The sequence below is a fragment of the Leguminivora glycinivorella genome, chromosome 24 (assembly GCF_023078275.1).
Source record: "Leguminivora glycinivorella isolate SPB_JAAS2020 chromosome 24, LegGlyc_1.1, whole genome shotgun sequence".
Lineage (NCBI taxonomy): Eukaryota > Metazoa > Arthropoda > Insecta > Lepidoptera > Tortricidae > Leguminivora > Leguminivora glycinivorella.
The window spans coordinates 6,978,276-6,992,913 of NC_062994.1; the positions used below are offsets into that span (position 1 = coordinate 6,978,276).

At 40.4% G+C, this 14,638-nt stretch overlaps 1 protein-coding gene across 1 annotated transcript in view; it reads right to left on the bottom strand.

The window, feature by feature from the left end:
• Nucleotides 1-14,638, bottom strand: part of LOC125238684 (diacylglycerol kinase 1) — a 191,519-nt gene that overhangs the window by 18,889 nt on the left and 157,992 nt on the right. The window contains exons 7-16 of the mRNA XM_048146079.1: nt 9,747-9,911; nt 8,832-8,954; nt 7,791-7,915; nt 6,853-6,929; nt 5,849-6,009; nt 5,252-5,365; nt 4,512-4,603; nt 3,429-3,572; nt 2,085-2,337; nt 927-1,013 (exon numbers count right to left, since the gene is read on the bottom strand). Coding sequence (XP_048002036.1) covers nt 927-1,013; nt 2,085-2,337; nt 3,429-3,572; nt 4,512-4,603; nt 5,252-5,365; nt 5,849-6,009; nt 6,853-6,929; nt 7,791-7,915; nt 8,832-8,954; nt 9,747-9,911 — 1,341 coding nt within the window. The remainder of the gene's footprint in view (nt 1-926; nt 1,014-2,084; nt 2,338-3,428; nt 3,573-4,511; nt 4,604-5,251; nt 5,366-5,848; nt 6,010-6,852; nt 6,930-7,790; nt 7,916-8,831; nt 8,955-9,746; nt 9,912-14,638) is intronic.

Genomic DNA, 14,638 nt, shown 5'->3' on the forward strand with positions numbered 1-14,638 from the left:
TCGTCTCCTTTTTTTTAAGCGCCTCCGTAATACGAGCAAGAGCAGAATGCGCGTAATGGGATCCATGTCTGGATAAAGACTGATCGTGAAGTTCTGCACTGTGTATAGTTATCGAGGCGCGGCGACGCACCGCCAGTTTTGGCGGCGCGTCGACGCGCCGCAAAAATTCTGCGTTGCGGTGCCGCGCCGCGAGTTTTTGCGGTGCGTCGACGCACCGCGAGTTCTTGCGTCGCGGTGCCGCGCCGCAGATTTCCTGCCGCAAAAACTGGCGGCGCGGCAACGCAACGCAGAATTTTTGCGGTGCGTCGCCGCAACGCGCCCATGTGGCCAGGCCCTTATAGTTTCGCCATGTCTGTCTGTCCGTCCGTCCGTCCGTCCGTCCGCGGATAATCTCAGTAACCGTTAGCACTAGAAAGCTGAAATTTGGTACCAATATGTATATCAATCACGCCAACAAAGTGCAAAAATAAAAAAATGGAAAAAATGTTTTATTAGGGTACCCTCCCTACATGTAAAGTGGGGGCTGATATTTTTTTTCATTCCAACCCCAACGTGTGATATATTGTTGGATAGGTATTTAAAAATGAATAAGGGTTTACTAAGATTGTTTTTTGATAATATTAATATTTTCGGAAATAATCGTTCCTAAAGGAAAAAAAAGTGCGTCCCCCTCTCTAACTTTTGAACCATATGTTTGAAAAATATGAAAAAAATCACAAAAGTAGAACTTTATAAAGACTTTCTAGGAAAATTGTTTTGAACTTGATAAGTTCAGTAGTTTTTGAGAAAAATACGGAAAACTACGGAACCCTACACTGAGCGTGGCCCGACACGCTCTTGGCCGGTTTTTTTTTTCGTTTCTATTACCGCATAGCTCATCGCGTACTCGCGTTTGGTGAGATCAGGGTCTAAAGTAGAGGACTTACCCATGGTTTCCAGCACCCAGCCTACAGTTCCATCCCCACCGCAGCATATCACCCTGTAGTTTTTCGCGTCTTTGAACATCTGGAGACCTGCACACAGAAATTACTTTACAGTTTTCTTGAGATATGATAATGGCCTTACTACCACATTGAAAGCATGTGACACTTTTTTGAGTTGCAGGCGTCCATAGGTTACGGTGACCGCTTTCCATCAGGCGGGCCGTACGCTTGTTTGCCATCGACGTAGTATTAAAAAAAAGTAGAATATAACACTATCAGTATCATAAATTGATATCTTGAGTTTCAAAGTGTTTATTTAGTACATAAAAAATATTTAGTTGGTGAAGTAAACCCGTATGGTGATGGGTTAAGACTTACACCACCCCCTTTCTTCCCGTGGGTGTCGTAGAAGTCGACTGTGGGATATGGGTTAAATTGTGGCGTAGGCGAGAGGCTGGCAACCTGTCACTGCAATGTCACAGTTTCGTTTTCTTTCAATCCCTTATTTGCCAAGAGTGGCACTGAAACTTGATAGTTCATGTGCTCTGCTTACCCCTTTATGAGATACAGGCGTGATTAAGTATGAAATAAACCATATCAGAACAACGAGAAGATAGAGATCTTATAGTTCACAGTACGTTAGTGTGATTGATTATTTAAAATAAATAATCTCAAGCGGAAAGTTGTTCGTCTTTCGAAAACAAAATAGTTATTTGTTTTACAAGGGGGCAAAATTGTTGTTTAACCGCACGTGCCAATATTGATACCCGAGCCAGCGAAATATTCCAAAGATTCAAAAAGTGGAATCTTGAGCGCTGCGAGGGTTTCAAGACACGAAGGTTAAACAAACTTTGCCACCGAGTGAAACACAAAATTTGTCACCACACCAACACGAACCAAATTCTGACTATAAAACATCAAACTAAATCAAATCCATCGATCTACTCAATATTTATGATTTTAAATCATCATTTATAGGTAAATTCTACCAGCCAGCTTAAGACATCAAGTTAAAATTTGTATGAAATTACTTTGCACTCTTGTGGATAAAATGAAATTTTACTATCTGTTTTCGAATAGCAAAGTAAGCCTTTACCAGTTAGTGTGGTGAAAATGATTTTTCAATTTTATCTTAAATCTTTTAAAAATAGAAAAACTAACCTTGCATGGGTCCGCCCTTCGCAATATCATGCACCTGTCGCGGATTAAGAATATACTGCAGCTTCCTCAAAACTCTGGACCCCTGGCGCCCCCCCGACTTCGGATTAATAAACACGAGGAGGGGGCAGCTCCCATCGGGGGGCGTGATCTGGAAGGAGATGGGGGGCGCTCGGTGTTCCTTCCTATCTTCTTTCTTTTCTTCTGGGGGGGCTGAGATGGAGATCGGGAGGGAGATGGAAGTTGGGAGGGTTTGCTGAAAGAGAAATAGGTTTTTAGATTTGTTGGTTTACTTGAGGGACACCTCGGACACTGGTGATCAAATATATGAAAGAGGCGCGTTCCTAGCACACAGTCTAAGCTCGTGTAGGTGAACGCGTACTATGCTTGTATGAGTGAAAATGAGTGAAATATAACAGGTACTCTTTATTATACTGTGCTTGAGGTTTCTAGTGTACCATCAGGAAATTTATATTTCCACTTGGAACTATAGGTTTGACCGGTCGAAATATTATCCACGTGGCTCCATTATGACTTGCCCTAGAAATTCCTGTAATTGTGTCAAATTCTTAATTTCCCCGAATTGTTTTTCGTACATAGAACGGGTTGGTTGGCGTTGGATCTATGACATTTGAAAGTTTTTAACTCAATTTATGGAACAGTAAACGGCAATAACATCGCACAAAAAGAAGGCTGAAAGATATACATACAAAGTACCATATCTCATATACATTCCGTGTGCTGACGGGTTAAGAATTTCACTACCCCCTTTCTTAGGGTGCAATAAGCATGGTGGCATAAAGAAATCTTTTCAGCCACATTTTTGACAGTGGTTGTGCTGTTATAGAGTGAAGATCCGATATACCTGTGTCTTTCTCACCTGGGGCCCGTTTCTCGAAAGGTACAAGCCTTGTATTACAAGTGCGCGAACTGTCAAATCGTATGGGTTGTCATGGAAACACACTTGTAATACAAGGCTTGTACCTTTCGAGAAACGGGCCCCTGGTCGTGATGTGGACTATGAGGAAGTGACCATTTTCGATCAAGCTTAACACGGCACGGCAAAAGGGAATATACAAGTTTCTAATGGGGTGGCAATTAACGCGCATACTCTTTGAGTTGCAAGCGTCCATAGGTTACGGTGACCGCTTTCCATCAGGCGGGCCGTACGCTTGTTTGCCACCGACGTAGTATTAAAAAAAAAAGCTTGGCATAATAAAAGTGGACGGATGGCAGTGGGGGCAGGATGTAACAAGCATGGCGGCGTCAATAAAACCTGTCACTCTCGCGTTGTTGGCAGCAATTGTGAAGATTTGATAGAGTGAAGAATGGCTGTTTATGTCTCACCTGGTCGTGGTGTGGACGGTGAGGTAACGACCGTTGTCGGTCGAGTACTAGAGGACGGATGGCAGTCGGGGGCAGGATGTGACGAGAATGGCGCCCCAGGGAACATGTTCCTCCAGCGTTGTTGGCTACGCAGCGGTTGTGGAGCTGTCAAAATTATACATTTACTAGCTTATGCCCGCGGCTTCGCTCACGCTAGAAAGAGACAAAAAGTAGCCTATGTCACTCTCCATCCCTTCAACTATCTCTATTTAAAAAATCACGTCGATTGGTCGCTCCGTTCTGCCGTGAAAGACGGACAAGCAAACAGACACACACACTTTCCCATTTATAATATTAGTATGGATTAACTATTTAATAAGAAACTGGGCTGGTCACGTCTGCTTGCATCCTGACAGAGCTAGTGTAGCTACCAAGGACGCCACAAATAGAGCGCGGACGCGGCAGGCCCAGAAGATGGATGGAAGACCTAAACACCTTCATTAGTAACTGACCGGGAGAGGCACTAAACCGGAAGTCATAGAGGTTAAGGGGAAAGACCTTGCCCAACAGTGGGACACCATTATAGGCTAGTAAAAAAAAACTTTAAGGCCCACTTGTACCAACAACTTAAATCAGAGTTAGTGGGCTGTCAACTGTCAAATTCCATATAAATTGGTGGGTTAACCCTCCATCTTCGTTGGTGCAAGTGGCCCGAAATGGCAGATATAATGCCCTAAGGTCCTTCAGGACAAAGCGGACCCCAGGCTCCCATGAGCCGTGGCAAATGCCGGGATAACGCAAGGAGGATGATGAAGGTCCTTCAGGACAATACTCTATCCAAAAATTTTTCTTTGACCTTGTTATACTTATTAACAGGAGCGGCTAACTCCGCGATTCTTTCACCGAGCTACAAGTGCATGCCGGCGGCCGCGCATTCGCGGCCCATTCAGTGGTGACGACCTTCGCGCGGCGCAATCGCTCGCGTGTGGTCCGTTTGTTAATGTACGTAAGAATTATGAAAGGATTTTGTGAAAATCAAAGCAGTGAGCCTTCTGTACTTGAACTATTATATATTATTTGCTATTAACTAAGTAAATAGCATACCGTTATATGACACCAGCGGCAGTGTAACCCAGTGATCCCGTTGTATCCTTTGATCTTCTTTCGACACCGAGCGCATTTGCCGTGGCAGTTTCCTGGTGACAGTTCAAAATCTTCTTTATTCATCGCAACATTAGTTTCTAGATATTGCGGCACGTGGGGTTGGAAACCTGCGGTCGTTGGCACACCTCGGATACTGGCGATCAATATGAAAGAGGCGCGTTCCTAGCACACAGTCTAAACTCGTGTAGGTGAACGCGTACTATGCTTGTATGAGTGAAATATGACAGGTCGACTGTTCGCGTTTTTGATAGGCGGTAACAGTGAGGTAACCGAGAGCTTTCAGCGGGGAGCGGGAGTGGTCATACTGTACAATAGTACTCTTTATTATGCTGTGCCGTGGGGGTCTAAGGCGCATTTATGAGAAGTTTGTTAAACTCCTTATTAGAAGCTTCAGAGTTCAGGTGGCCTAAGGGTTGGTAAATATCGTGCTTAGTAAATGAGAATTTAATAGAATAGAATATAGGTACGTTATTTAACATCAAATTGGACAAATTTAATATAAAATGGAACATACAACACAAAGTAGTTGCTAAATGGGACCCCACTTAGCATATTTCCACGGCAAGTCAAGGCGCTGATTTTCAGTCGGTCCCTGACTTAATGAACATTTCCTGGCATTGCTGTCTAGTTCTCTAGACTTAGACTAGTGTATCGGGATACCAACATAACATAAAACATACCTTCAACCCAATGATGCGCCAGAGTGGCGGAGGCCCTTCTCGATTTTGAGTACGTTGCTATGCAGGAAGCTGGCGCGCGCTGCACACACCGCTCGTGAACCGTATACTTGCAGACTGCAACAATATATAGGTGATTTAGTATGTACAATTTTAACTAATATAACAAGCTTTTATTTTTTCACCTGTCCCGTTGTCTGTCTGTCTGTAATCAAATCTTGCAAGTAAAAGAGCCACTTCCCGATTTCCGATTGAGCTGAAATTTGCACACATATATATAAATCACTCTCATTATTCCGCGCGGCTGTATCTAAAGTCTGTATAGCCCTTATGATAGCCAACCTCCGGTAGGAGATGGCACTGGAAGAAGAAGAAGAAGATATAAATCACGTGACAATGCAATATTACCGGTATCATGGAGCTGAATTGTTGATGGAGCAGAAAGGTGGTCATAGGAACTCTGTAATGAAATGTCGTATCCCCAACGAGTGAGGGGTTTTTAGAAACGTTTCGGAGAGCTATATGACTGTTGAAAGAAAAGTACAATCGGCGATAAAAGCTTGTCCTAATTTTTTTTATTTCTCTTTCAAATATACTTACATATACAACACAGTCCCTTCTTCCCAAGTCCCACGAGCATGTTGTGGCACAGGTTACAATACGCTGGTCTGCTGAAGTGCTTCAGTCTCCAAGCATGTTCACCGTCCTCCTTCACGTTGGTGTCGAGACCTAGTAGCACCAGGAGTGGAATGGTTGTCATCCTGAAAATAATAACATTTTTAATCTTCTTGCTGTCTTTTTAGGATGTGTTTTTACGTACACACAATTTCGTTTTCTTTCAACCTCTTAATTGCCAAGAATTTGCACTAAAATCCGAATCCCGGTAAGGGCATTTATTTTTGTGATGAACACAGATATTTGTTCCTGAGTCATGGATGTTTTCTATGTATATAAGTATTTGTATATTATATATATCGTTGTCTGAGTACCCACAACACAAGCCTTCTTGAGCTTACCGTGGGACTCTGTCAATCTGTGTAAGAATACAATACAATACAATACAAATCCACTTTATTGCACAACCTCAGGAATGTACATATGAACACACACATTACAATTAATTTTATTACAGAGGTAAACAACAGGCGGCCTAATCGCTAAAGAGCGATCTCTTCCAGGCAACCTATGAAACCGATAAGAATGTCCAAGAATGTCACATAATATTTATTTGTTTATTTGATCAGTTTCATGTGCTCTGTCTACTCCGTTTGGTTGAGTTTATGAAACTAGACGATACAAAAAAGTAACATAGGTTAAGCCTAGAAGGGATTGCTGCCCGAGATTATATATATTTGTGACGAGTTAGCTCGTTGGGTGGACGACATCCGGAAAATTGCGGGTCACAACTGGATGACTAGCTCAGGACCAGGACAAGTGGCGTACTAGAAGAGAGGCCTATGCTCAGCAGTGGGCGATAAAGGGCTGATATGATGATGATGATGATGACGACGAGTTCTGGCTGCATACTTCTACATCATGAGTGAATAATTGAACCTATAACAGTTATTTACTGTAGAAATATATTGAACATTTTTTTAACATACCCTCCTCTTTTCCACTCATCCAGGGACACGGTTCCATCAGCGTCATAGTCTATTTCCACCATCATGTCTTGTAGAATCTGAAAAATAAATATTGAGATTGTTACAAAACGCGTACGTCTTCCGTCAACTGGTTGACAATGCAGTGCAGTTTCATCCGATCTAAATATACTTAAAACACCAACCATTCCACCATTCAAAACCATTCTGGGCATTCTGTTCTTGGACTGAGTGAATAAGTGAATGAATGGAATGAGTGAGTCGCGTTACAGAATGTTACGCGCTGAGTGAGCGGCATTCCACGCAAAGTAACAATGACTGAGTGTAACGCGCTGCTAGTTGGAAGTCGCATCAGAAGTTTTACTTAGAACCTTATTTTAACATACTTAAGTCACGTAATGCATGCAATTTGTCACTAATGAAACATAAACAAACTTGAAAATGATTTACGTAAATTTGACTTTGACCCTGTTTATTAAAATTTTGCTGATATAGGAAATAGCATGTTGTACTTTAGTAAAAATGTGTATCAAGCTAAATTACTTAACACAAAAGAAAAACACGTATTACTCATATCCGCCTATGTTGCTATGTTTATTGTATGACGTAGGTACGATGATAACAGAAATTTTGCTTATGGTTGTATAATAATTAGTTACATAGTTGAGAACCTACTGTAATATGTTTTTGTTTATTTATAATTAAAATAATTAGCTTTATTCTAGTGAATAATTAAAAATAATTTACCAATTAAGTCCTTGTTTATTGCCTGCAACACACGAACTATCCTATCTCAGGAATTTGTTTAAATCCCTTATAAAATTCTTAGTCTTTAAGAATAACCACTGTACACTTATGTTATTCATAATAAATTATTTCTAATTTCATAATTCTAATTTCTTACTTCAATAAACTAAGTGAAATTGTGTGATGTGTCTCACCGGTTTAAGTTCCGAAGTTTCCCAGCCCAAGTAGTCAGCTACAGTCATCATCTGGTTGACGATGCAGTCCATCTCGTTGGTGTCCAGGACTCCGTTGCCATCGGTGTCGTATAGGCGGAACATGACTGGAATAAATTAATATTCTATATCAATATTTAGTCCTGTAAAGTAAATATACTAACCCAACGTAGGGAACTATTACTTCACTGGCACAGCGACCCAAAAAGGATCTTGGCCGACACAAGAGATCGCCACTCTGCCCTATCCTGCGCCACTTCACACGATGGGTAAACCGAGTGAGGACAGGTCTTTCAGGGCTTCCTCGCACCAGCGATATCTGGGACGCCCACGCAGACATTTTCCACCCGGGTGTCCCACATATGCTCTTCTCACACCACAATCCTCTCCCATCCTTTCCAGGTGGCCGAGACAGCGGAGTCGTGTGGCTTTGAACGTAGGGAACCAATGAAATTATTTTAATAAATCTTTTTTGATTTGTTTTTGCAAGTTTTTTTCTCTCTCGCTATATCGAAATCCTGCAAAAGGATTCATATTCAGGGGCAAGCACACATTGCTCGCCCTAAGAATTGGTCAAAGGCGCCTAACCTTCAGAGATACACTAGAGACATTTCGTTCATTGTAGCGGTCCAGTACGTCAGCCGTGATAGCTGGAGACCCGGGTTTGATTCCCGGCTTCGCCACCAGTGGCCATGATCGCTTTGCATGGCAAGTGTATGGTATATATTCCAGTATAAGCTTATAATACAAAATATTTTGTGTAAGAGGTGTTACGCCTACTATTTAGAGAATGGTATGAGCTGGGGTTTAAATCCGCGGACACCACAAAAATAAGTTCTGATTAAATAGGTATGCGTGTCGTCGTGTGGTGAGTTGGTCACATCAATGTTTAATATCTTTTCTTTGTTCTCTTTCAACCTATTCATGGCTAAAAGGCACTGAAACTTAACTCTGTATTCCAATTTCTATGTATGTATTTGAATGTATGTTGTTCTTATAAGTACCTAAACTTTTTAAACTTACACTCCAGCTTATCCTCAGGTCTACCAGCTTCCAGCAGGGATAGGTAGCAGACGATGTCCTTCAACGAGACCCTGGCGGTGTGGACTTCAAGCGTGGAAGACCGTCGCATGAGGTGCTTGAAATCTGAAAGGATAAAACATCAAATAAGCCAAGGAGACCAAATGAGACACTTGTTGCAATTGTCTAAATGTGTATAAATAAATAAAAGAAGAAACTGACTGACTGACTGACTGACTGACTGACATATCAACGCACAGCCGAAACTGTTGGTCCTAAAGATTCCAAATTTGGCACGTAGGTTCCTTATAAAGTGTAGAGGAGCACTAAGAAAGGATTTTTCAAAATTCATCTCCTAAGGGAGTGAAATGGGGGTCCAAAGTGTGTATGGGCAAACAAGATTAGTACGCGGGCGAAGCCGCGGGAAAAAGCTAGTATGTTATAAAGCACACGATGTTGCCTGACTTATTTTTTATACTACGTAGGTAGTAAACAAGCACCCAGGCCGTCTAATAGTAACATTCTAGTCTATGAATGCCTGCAACTAGAGAGGTTGAGGTCGAACCTAACACTCCGTACCTATGCTGAGCTCCTTATTTTCAGAATTAACTATTCCAGGGCAAGCGTGACTCGCTTGTTGGGAAACAGACTTCGCAGCCTATGGGCGGCATTAACTCCAGAGGTGTTTCACGCGGGTTACCGTCCCAAACCCTTCGTTGAGCTCTGACAACCTTATTTCAACTAGTCTAACTACTCACATGCTTTCAGTAGCTGGAGCTACGAGCTTGCACACCTTTGAATTGCTTGCAGTAGCTGTGGCTACATATTGAAATGTTTGGCTAATTTTATGTCGAAGCAGTTTAGCGTGCCATTTATGAAAATCCAAATCACGTGAATGGCTAATAGACTATAACTAACCTTCTATCTTGGTGGACTGGTTAACCCTCAAGGAGTTACTGCTCTTCCTGCTGGAATTTCTCGACATCTGGCTATGACTGGGGCTGGTCTCCGTACGACCCAGGCACAGCTCATGGGAGGAATACGAGGGGTGAGTAGTCACGGTGAACATGGGGTGGACGCTCCCTGAAATAAAAGGTATCATTGTTAGCCGGATTCTAAACGTCCGGAGCAAGCGCGGATCCAGCTTCGTGCCTAGGGGGGGTCACGTGGTAAAGGCCCAAACCCTAGAGGGGGGGGGGGGGTCACGTGGTCTATTTGTATGGCCAACCTAGGCTCCAGGGGGGGGTCATGACCTCCATGACCCCCCCCTGGATCCGCGCATGGTCCTGAGAGCTCAGCTGTAAGTGAAGGAGCTGTGTCATAAAAATGGTAAGACGATGTCAATGGTGTCGGTCCAAGCGTGCCATATGTTTAAATTGAAAATAAATATGTTACTCAACACTGTATTTTAATACCTTTTTTCTACTCTAAGGCTAAAAGTCTCGTACCTTACTTAGGCCACTCGGCAGGCCTCGTGGCCTAAACGCGGTACTCAACTTTTACAGCCTTCATAAAGTTACCATTATATAATAAACTATTATGTATATAGTACTAGCTTTTGCCCGTGGCTTCGCTCGCTTTAGAAAGAGACAAAAAGTAGCCTATGTCACTCTCCATCCCTTCAACTATCTCCACTTAAAAAATCACGTCAATTTATAGCTACGTTTTGCCGTGAAAGACGGATAAACAAACAGACACACACACTTTCCCATTTATAATATTAGTGTGGATGTTAAAACAGAAGCAGATGATATAATTAAGAGCAATAAACATCACGAAAACACGACCGCAAATGAATAAAATGATTCAAAATGACCACTAACGAACCAAAAATACCAGCCAACGTATCCTCAAATGTGTTTGAGTTGTGGTCTCACCGTTTATAATCTATTGCAGTTGTTATACAACGAGTTAAATTATTCTCCATGAAATTTTATGTTAAACCATAGATTAAATATAATTAATAATCCCATACATTAAAATGCGACCGCCTAAGAACGCGGATACACTACACCACACATAGAAGGCGCCACAAAAATCTTGTAGCTTTCGATTATACATGTAGATGGCGTTAAGTGTCACTTTTGACATAGATTTATGGCTCGAAAGTGACACTTAACGCCAATCTACAAATAATCGATGGCAACAAGGCATTTTCTGTGGCGCCATCTATGTGTGATGCGCGTTCTTAGGCGGTCGTAATTTAATGTCCCATACATTAATGGTATGATCTTCTTATAATAATTTAATCTATGGTGGTATACAGACACAGCAGATTACGTGATGAAACTATATATTATAAGATTCAGATTCAGATTCAGATTCAATAATTTATTCAATGGTAAACACAATTAATATACATAAGTATTATATAAAATTCTAATAAGTGATGAGATAAAAAAAAAATGGTTTACCACGAAATGGTCCCGCCTCAGCATAAATGCTGACCCGGGGGTCAGCGCTGATCTTCCGGCGAGACCATGTTAGTGGGCCACGAACGCAGCTGAACGACATTTATAACATTTTTTTATACTACGTCGGTGGCAAACAAGCATACGGTCCGCCTGATGGAAAGCGGTCACCGTAACCTATGGACGCTTGCAGTTCAAGGAGTGTCACATGCGCGTTGCCAACCCATTTTGGCAAGGCTCCCTAAAAATTTAGGTTCACATGCTACACAAGTGTATAAATTGTGCAAAACTCGATTATTTTGTCGATCATCGTAAATATTACCAGTGACGCGGTTACGAATAGATATCGAATCAAATCGAACGAGATTTGCGAAATATTTGAACAGATTTTCAAAGAGTTTGTGTTCGGTTAGATATGGGGTTATTCGATAATTAACACGTTAAACGCCATGGTGGACACCATGTGTCCGGCACTTCGTGTATCAGTTAGGCCATATGAAATTTTATATTTTTACCATTTTTTACATGATGATTTTTTGTCAAATTTTCAAAATAAACTTCACATTATTAACGCAACACATGAAATAAACTATTAATTTACAAAATTACTCGTAAATATCAGTGCCGGTCACCGGTGGCCGTCATGGCCTGCGGGGAAACAAATCTGTGATTCCTTCGCGTAGGGCCGTGGGGGGCCACAGTGCCGCCCACAGCGGCACATCTGTTTGTATTGTATGTATTGCAACACTACGCCTTTCCCCAATTAAACTTTATAAATGCATTTTATTTGCTTCTTTTGTTTCTTTTCTAACACCTGTGTATTTGTGTAAATACATTTTTTTATTGCCACGCGGTGTACCTTTGATTATGCCGACGCTTTTCTGCTATTTTTGCAATGACATATGTTTGGAATTACATTTTTGGGAAGTACATCAGCGTTTATCTTTTATTACTGCTCTTATTTTTTACACTCGTAAACGTTTTTCAATTGAATATTTTGTATTTATATTCCCTACAAAACTGTGTAAGTAAGTCAGTTAGTCTTGGACTTTCTTGTAGAAAAGATGACACCTCAGTCATCTGACCATATCATTTTGTGACTGTGTTTAGTACATATGATTTAGATATAATAGTGTTATGGTGATAATATGAATAATAAAATACAATACAGCCTCCTGCTAGTCCTGCTCCAAGAGCTAGAAGAGTAGCTCATAGATTGGCTAAAAAAGAAGGTCCGGCTAGGGCAAGCAGATTTATAGAGTATGTGTATTATATTAAATTGAACTTTTAAATTGTTCGTTTCATAAGTTTTGTGTTTTATTTAATTTCTTAGTAAAAATAAGTCGGGTTATTAATGCTTACTAACAATATAATATTGTTTTTATTACAATAACCAATGGATACATTCCAATTGGAATGCACTGGCTCTATCTCGTCTATCAATAGGTACAAACGAGAACCAAAGCGTGCAAACTATTCCATGAGGTCACGCCGTATATGTCAAATAGAGTTTTCCCATATAATAGTGTCCGTGAGTTCAAAACAGCCGATCAAAGATGAACCTACATCGCGGTCACCGGTGACCCCCATGGCTTAAACAGAGAGTGTTAGTGCCGGTCACCGGTGACCAACGCGGCTCAAACGAAAGTAATCAAAATTTACATTGGCGTTTAACGTGTTAAATAACCCTTTTGCGCCTACGCCTACATTATTTAATAGCAATGACCATTTAGAGTGACAAGGTAATTTCTGTGGATACGTAGATGAATCAAATCAAATGTTTTAACAATAACGATTTAATACTGAAGTAACAAAGCCCATACAAAAAAGCGTACCCCTGAAATGATCCCTTTTAAGTTTAAAACTAGATGGCGCTGTTTCGCAGCTTGAAAGTGGCCAAAATCGTATTTTCCCCAAATATTTTTTGGGTGTTTTTATTGTTTATAAGAACAAATGACATATTTCTTTATTTTAAAATCATGAGATCACGTCAACACACAATTTGAAAAAAAAAATGTAGGCGTCATCAGTGTAGTTATGATGGTATTTAATAGATGGCGCTAAAATCGAGGTACGATTCTTAGTATGAAGTATGTAAATCGTATATAAATAATCCTACAAAGTCCATACAAAAAAGCCCTGAAATTTATGGGCCTTTTAAGCTTTAAACTAGATGGCGCTGTTTCGCGGCCTGGAAGTGGCCAAAATCATATTTTACCCAAATATTTTTGCGTGTTTTTATTTTTTATAAGAACAAATGACATATTTCTTTATTTTAAAATCATGAGATCATGTCAACACACATTTTGAAAAAAAAAAAAAATTGTAGGCATCATCATTCATCAGTGTAGTTATGATGGTATTTAATAAGTGGCGCTAAAAATCGAGGTACGATTGTTAGTATGAAGTACGTAAATCATATGTAAACAATCCCTGGTTTTTATAACGAAAATTGTTCATTGGGGAATTTATGTTAGCAAGCTGAAGTGGCAGTGGGCTGAAGTGGTAGCCGTAGAACCGACAACCTAACAAGAACATGTAAGTTATGACTATTGTCAAAATCTGACAAGAACATGTAAGTTATGACTATTGTCAAGAGGCCGCTGTTATTGTGATGTATGCAGTGACAGTTCAGAATAGTATGAATTTTGAATCTCGAACGCATGAATTCGCCTTCGGTCATACAATAGAGGGTGTGTCATCAATTCGTTTCCTGGGTATTATTTTAGATTGCCACACAAACTGGAAAGACCACACCGAAATGCTCATTGACAAATTGAACAGGTTTATATTTGCCCTGCGAAGGATCTCTCAAATATCGTCACAAAAAACTGCACTATTAGCCTTCAACGGGCACATAATGTCCAATTTGCGTTATGGCATAGTACTTTGGGGTAACTGTAGCAATATGCAAAAGGTATTTCTGCTACAAAAGAAATGTGTACGAGCTATATGTGGTGTGCATCAACTAGAACCCTGTCGACCTCTCTTCCACGAGTTAAAGGTTTTGACATTGCCATCATTATATATTTATGAGATTAGTCTCTTTGTCAAATTGAACATATATTCATTCAAAAATAAGGCATCAACCACAATTTATCAATCAAGACACGGCTCTGATTTATGTTATCCCTATCTCTCTAAGACAGCTTTTTTTTCAAATAACATATTATGCATGTCAATTAAAATATTTAATCATCTACCCCTAGACATAAGGAACTCTGACATGCCCGATTTTAAATTTAAATTGTATAAATTCTGTTTAGAAAAATGTTTTTATAGAATAGATGAATATTTGGCATCTGTAAATGAATGAATAATAATAGGATTTTTATTTTACTTTTATAATCAAGGAATGTATAAGGATTTTAATAATAATATGAATTTCAATATAATATA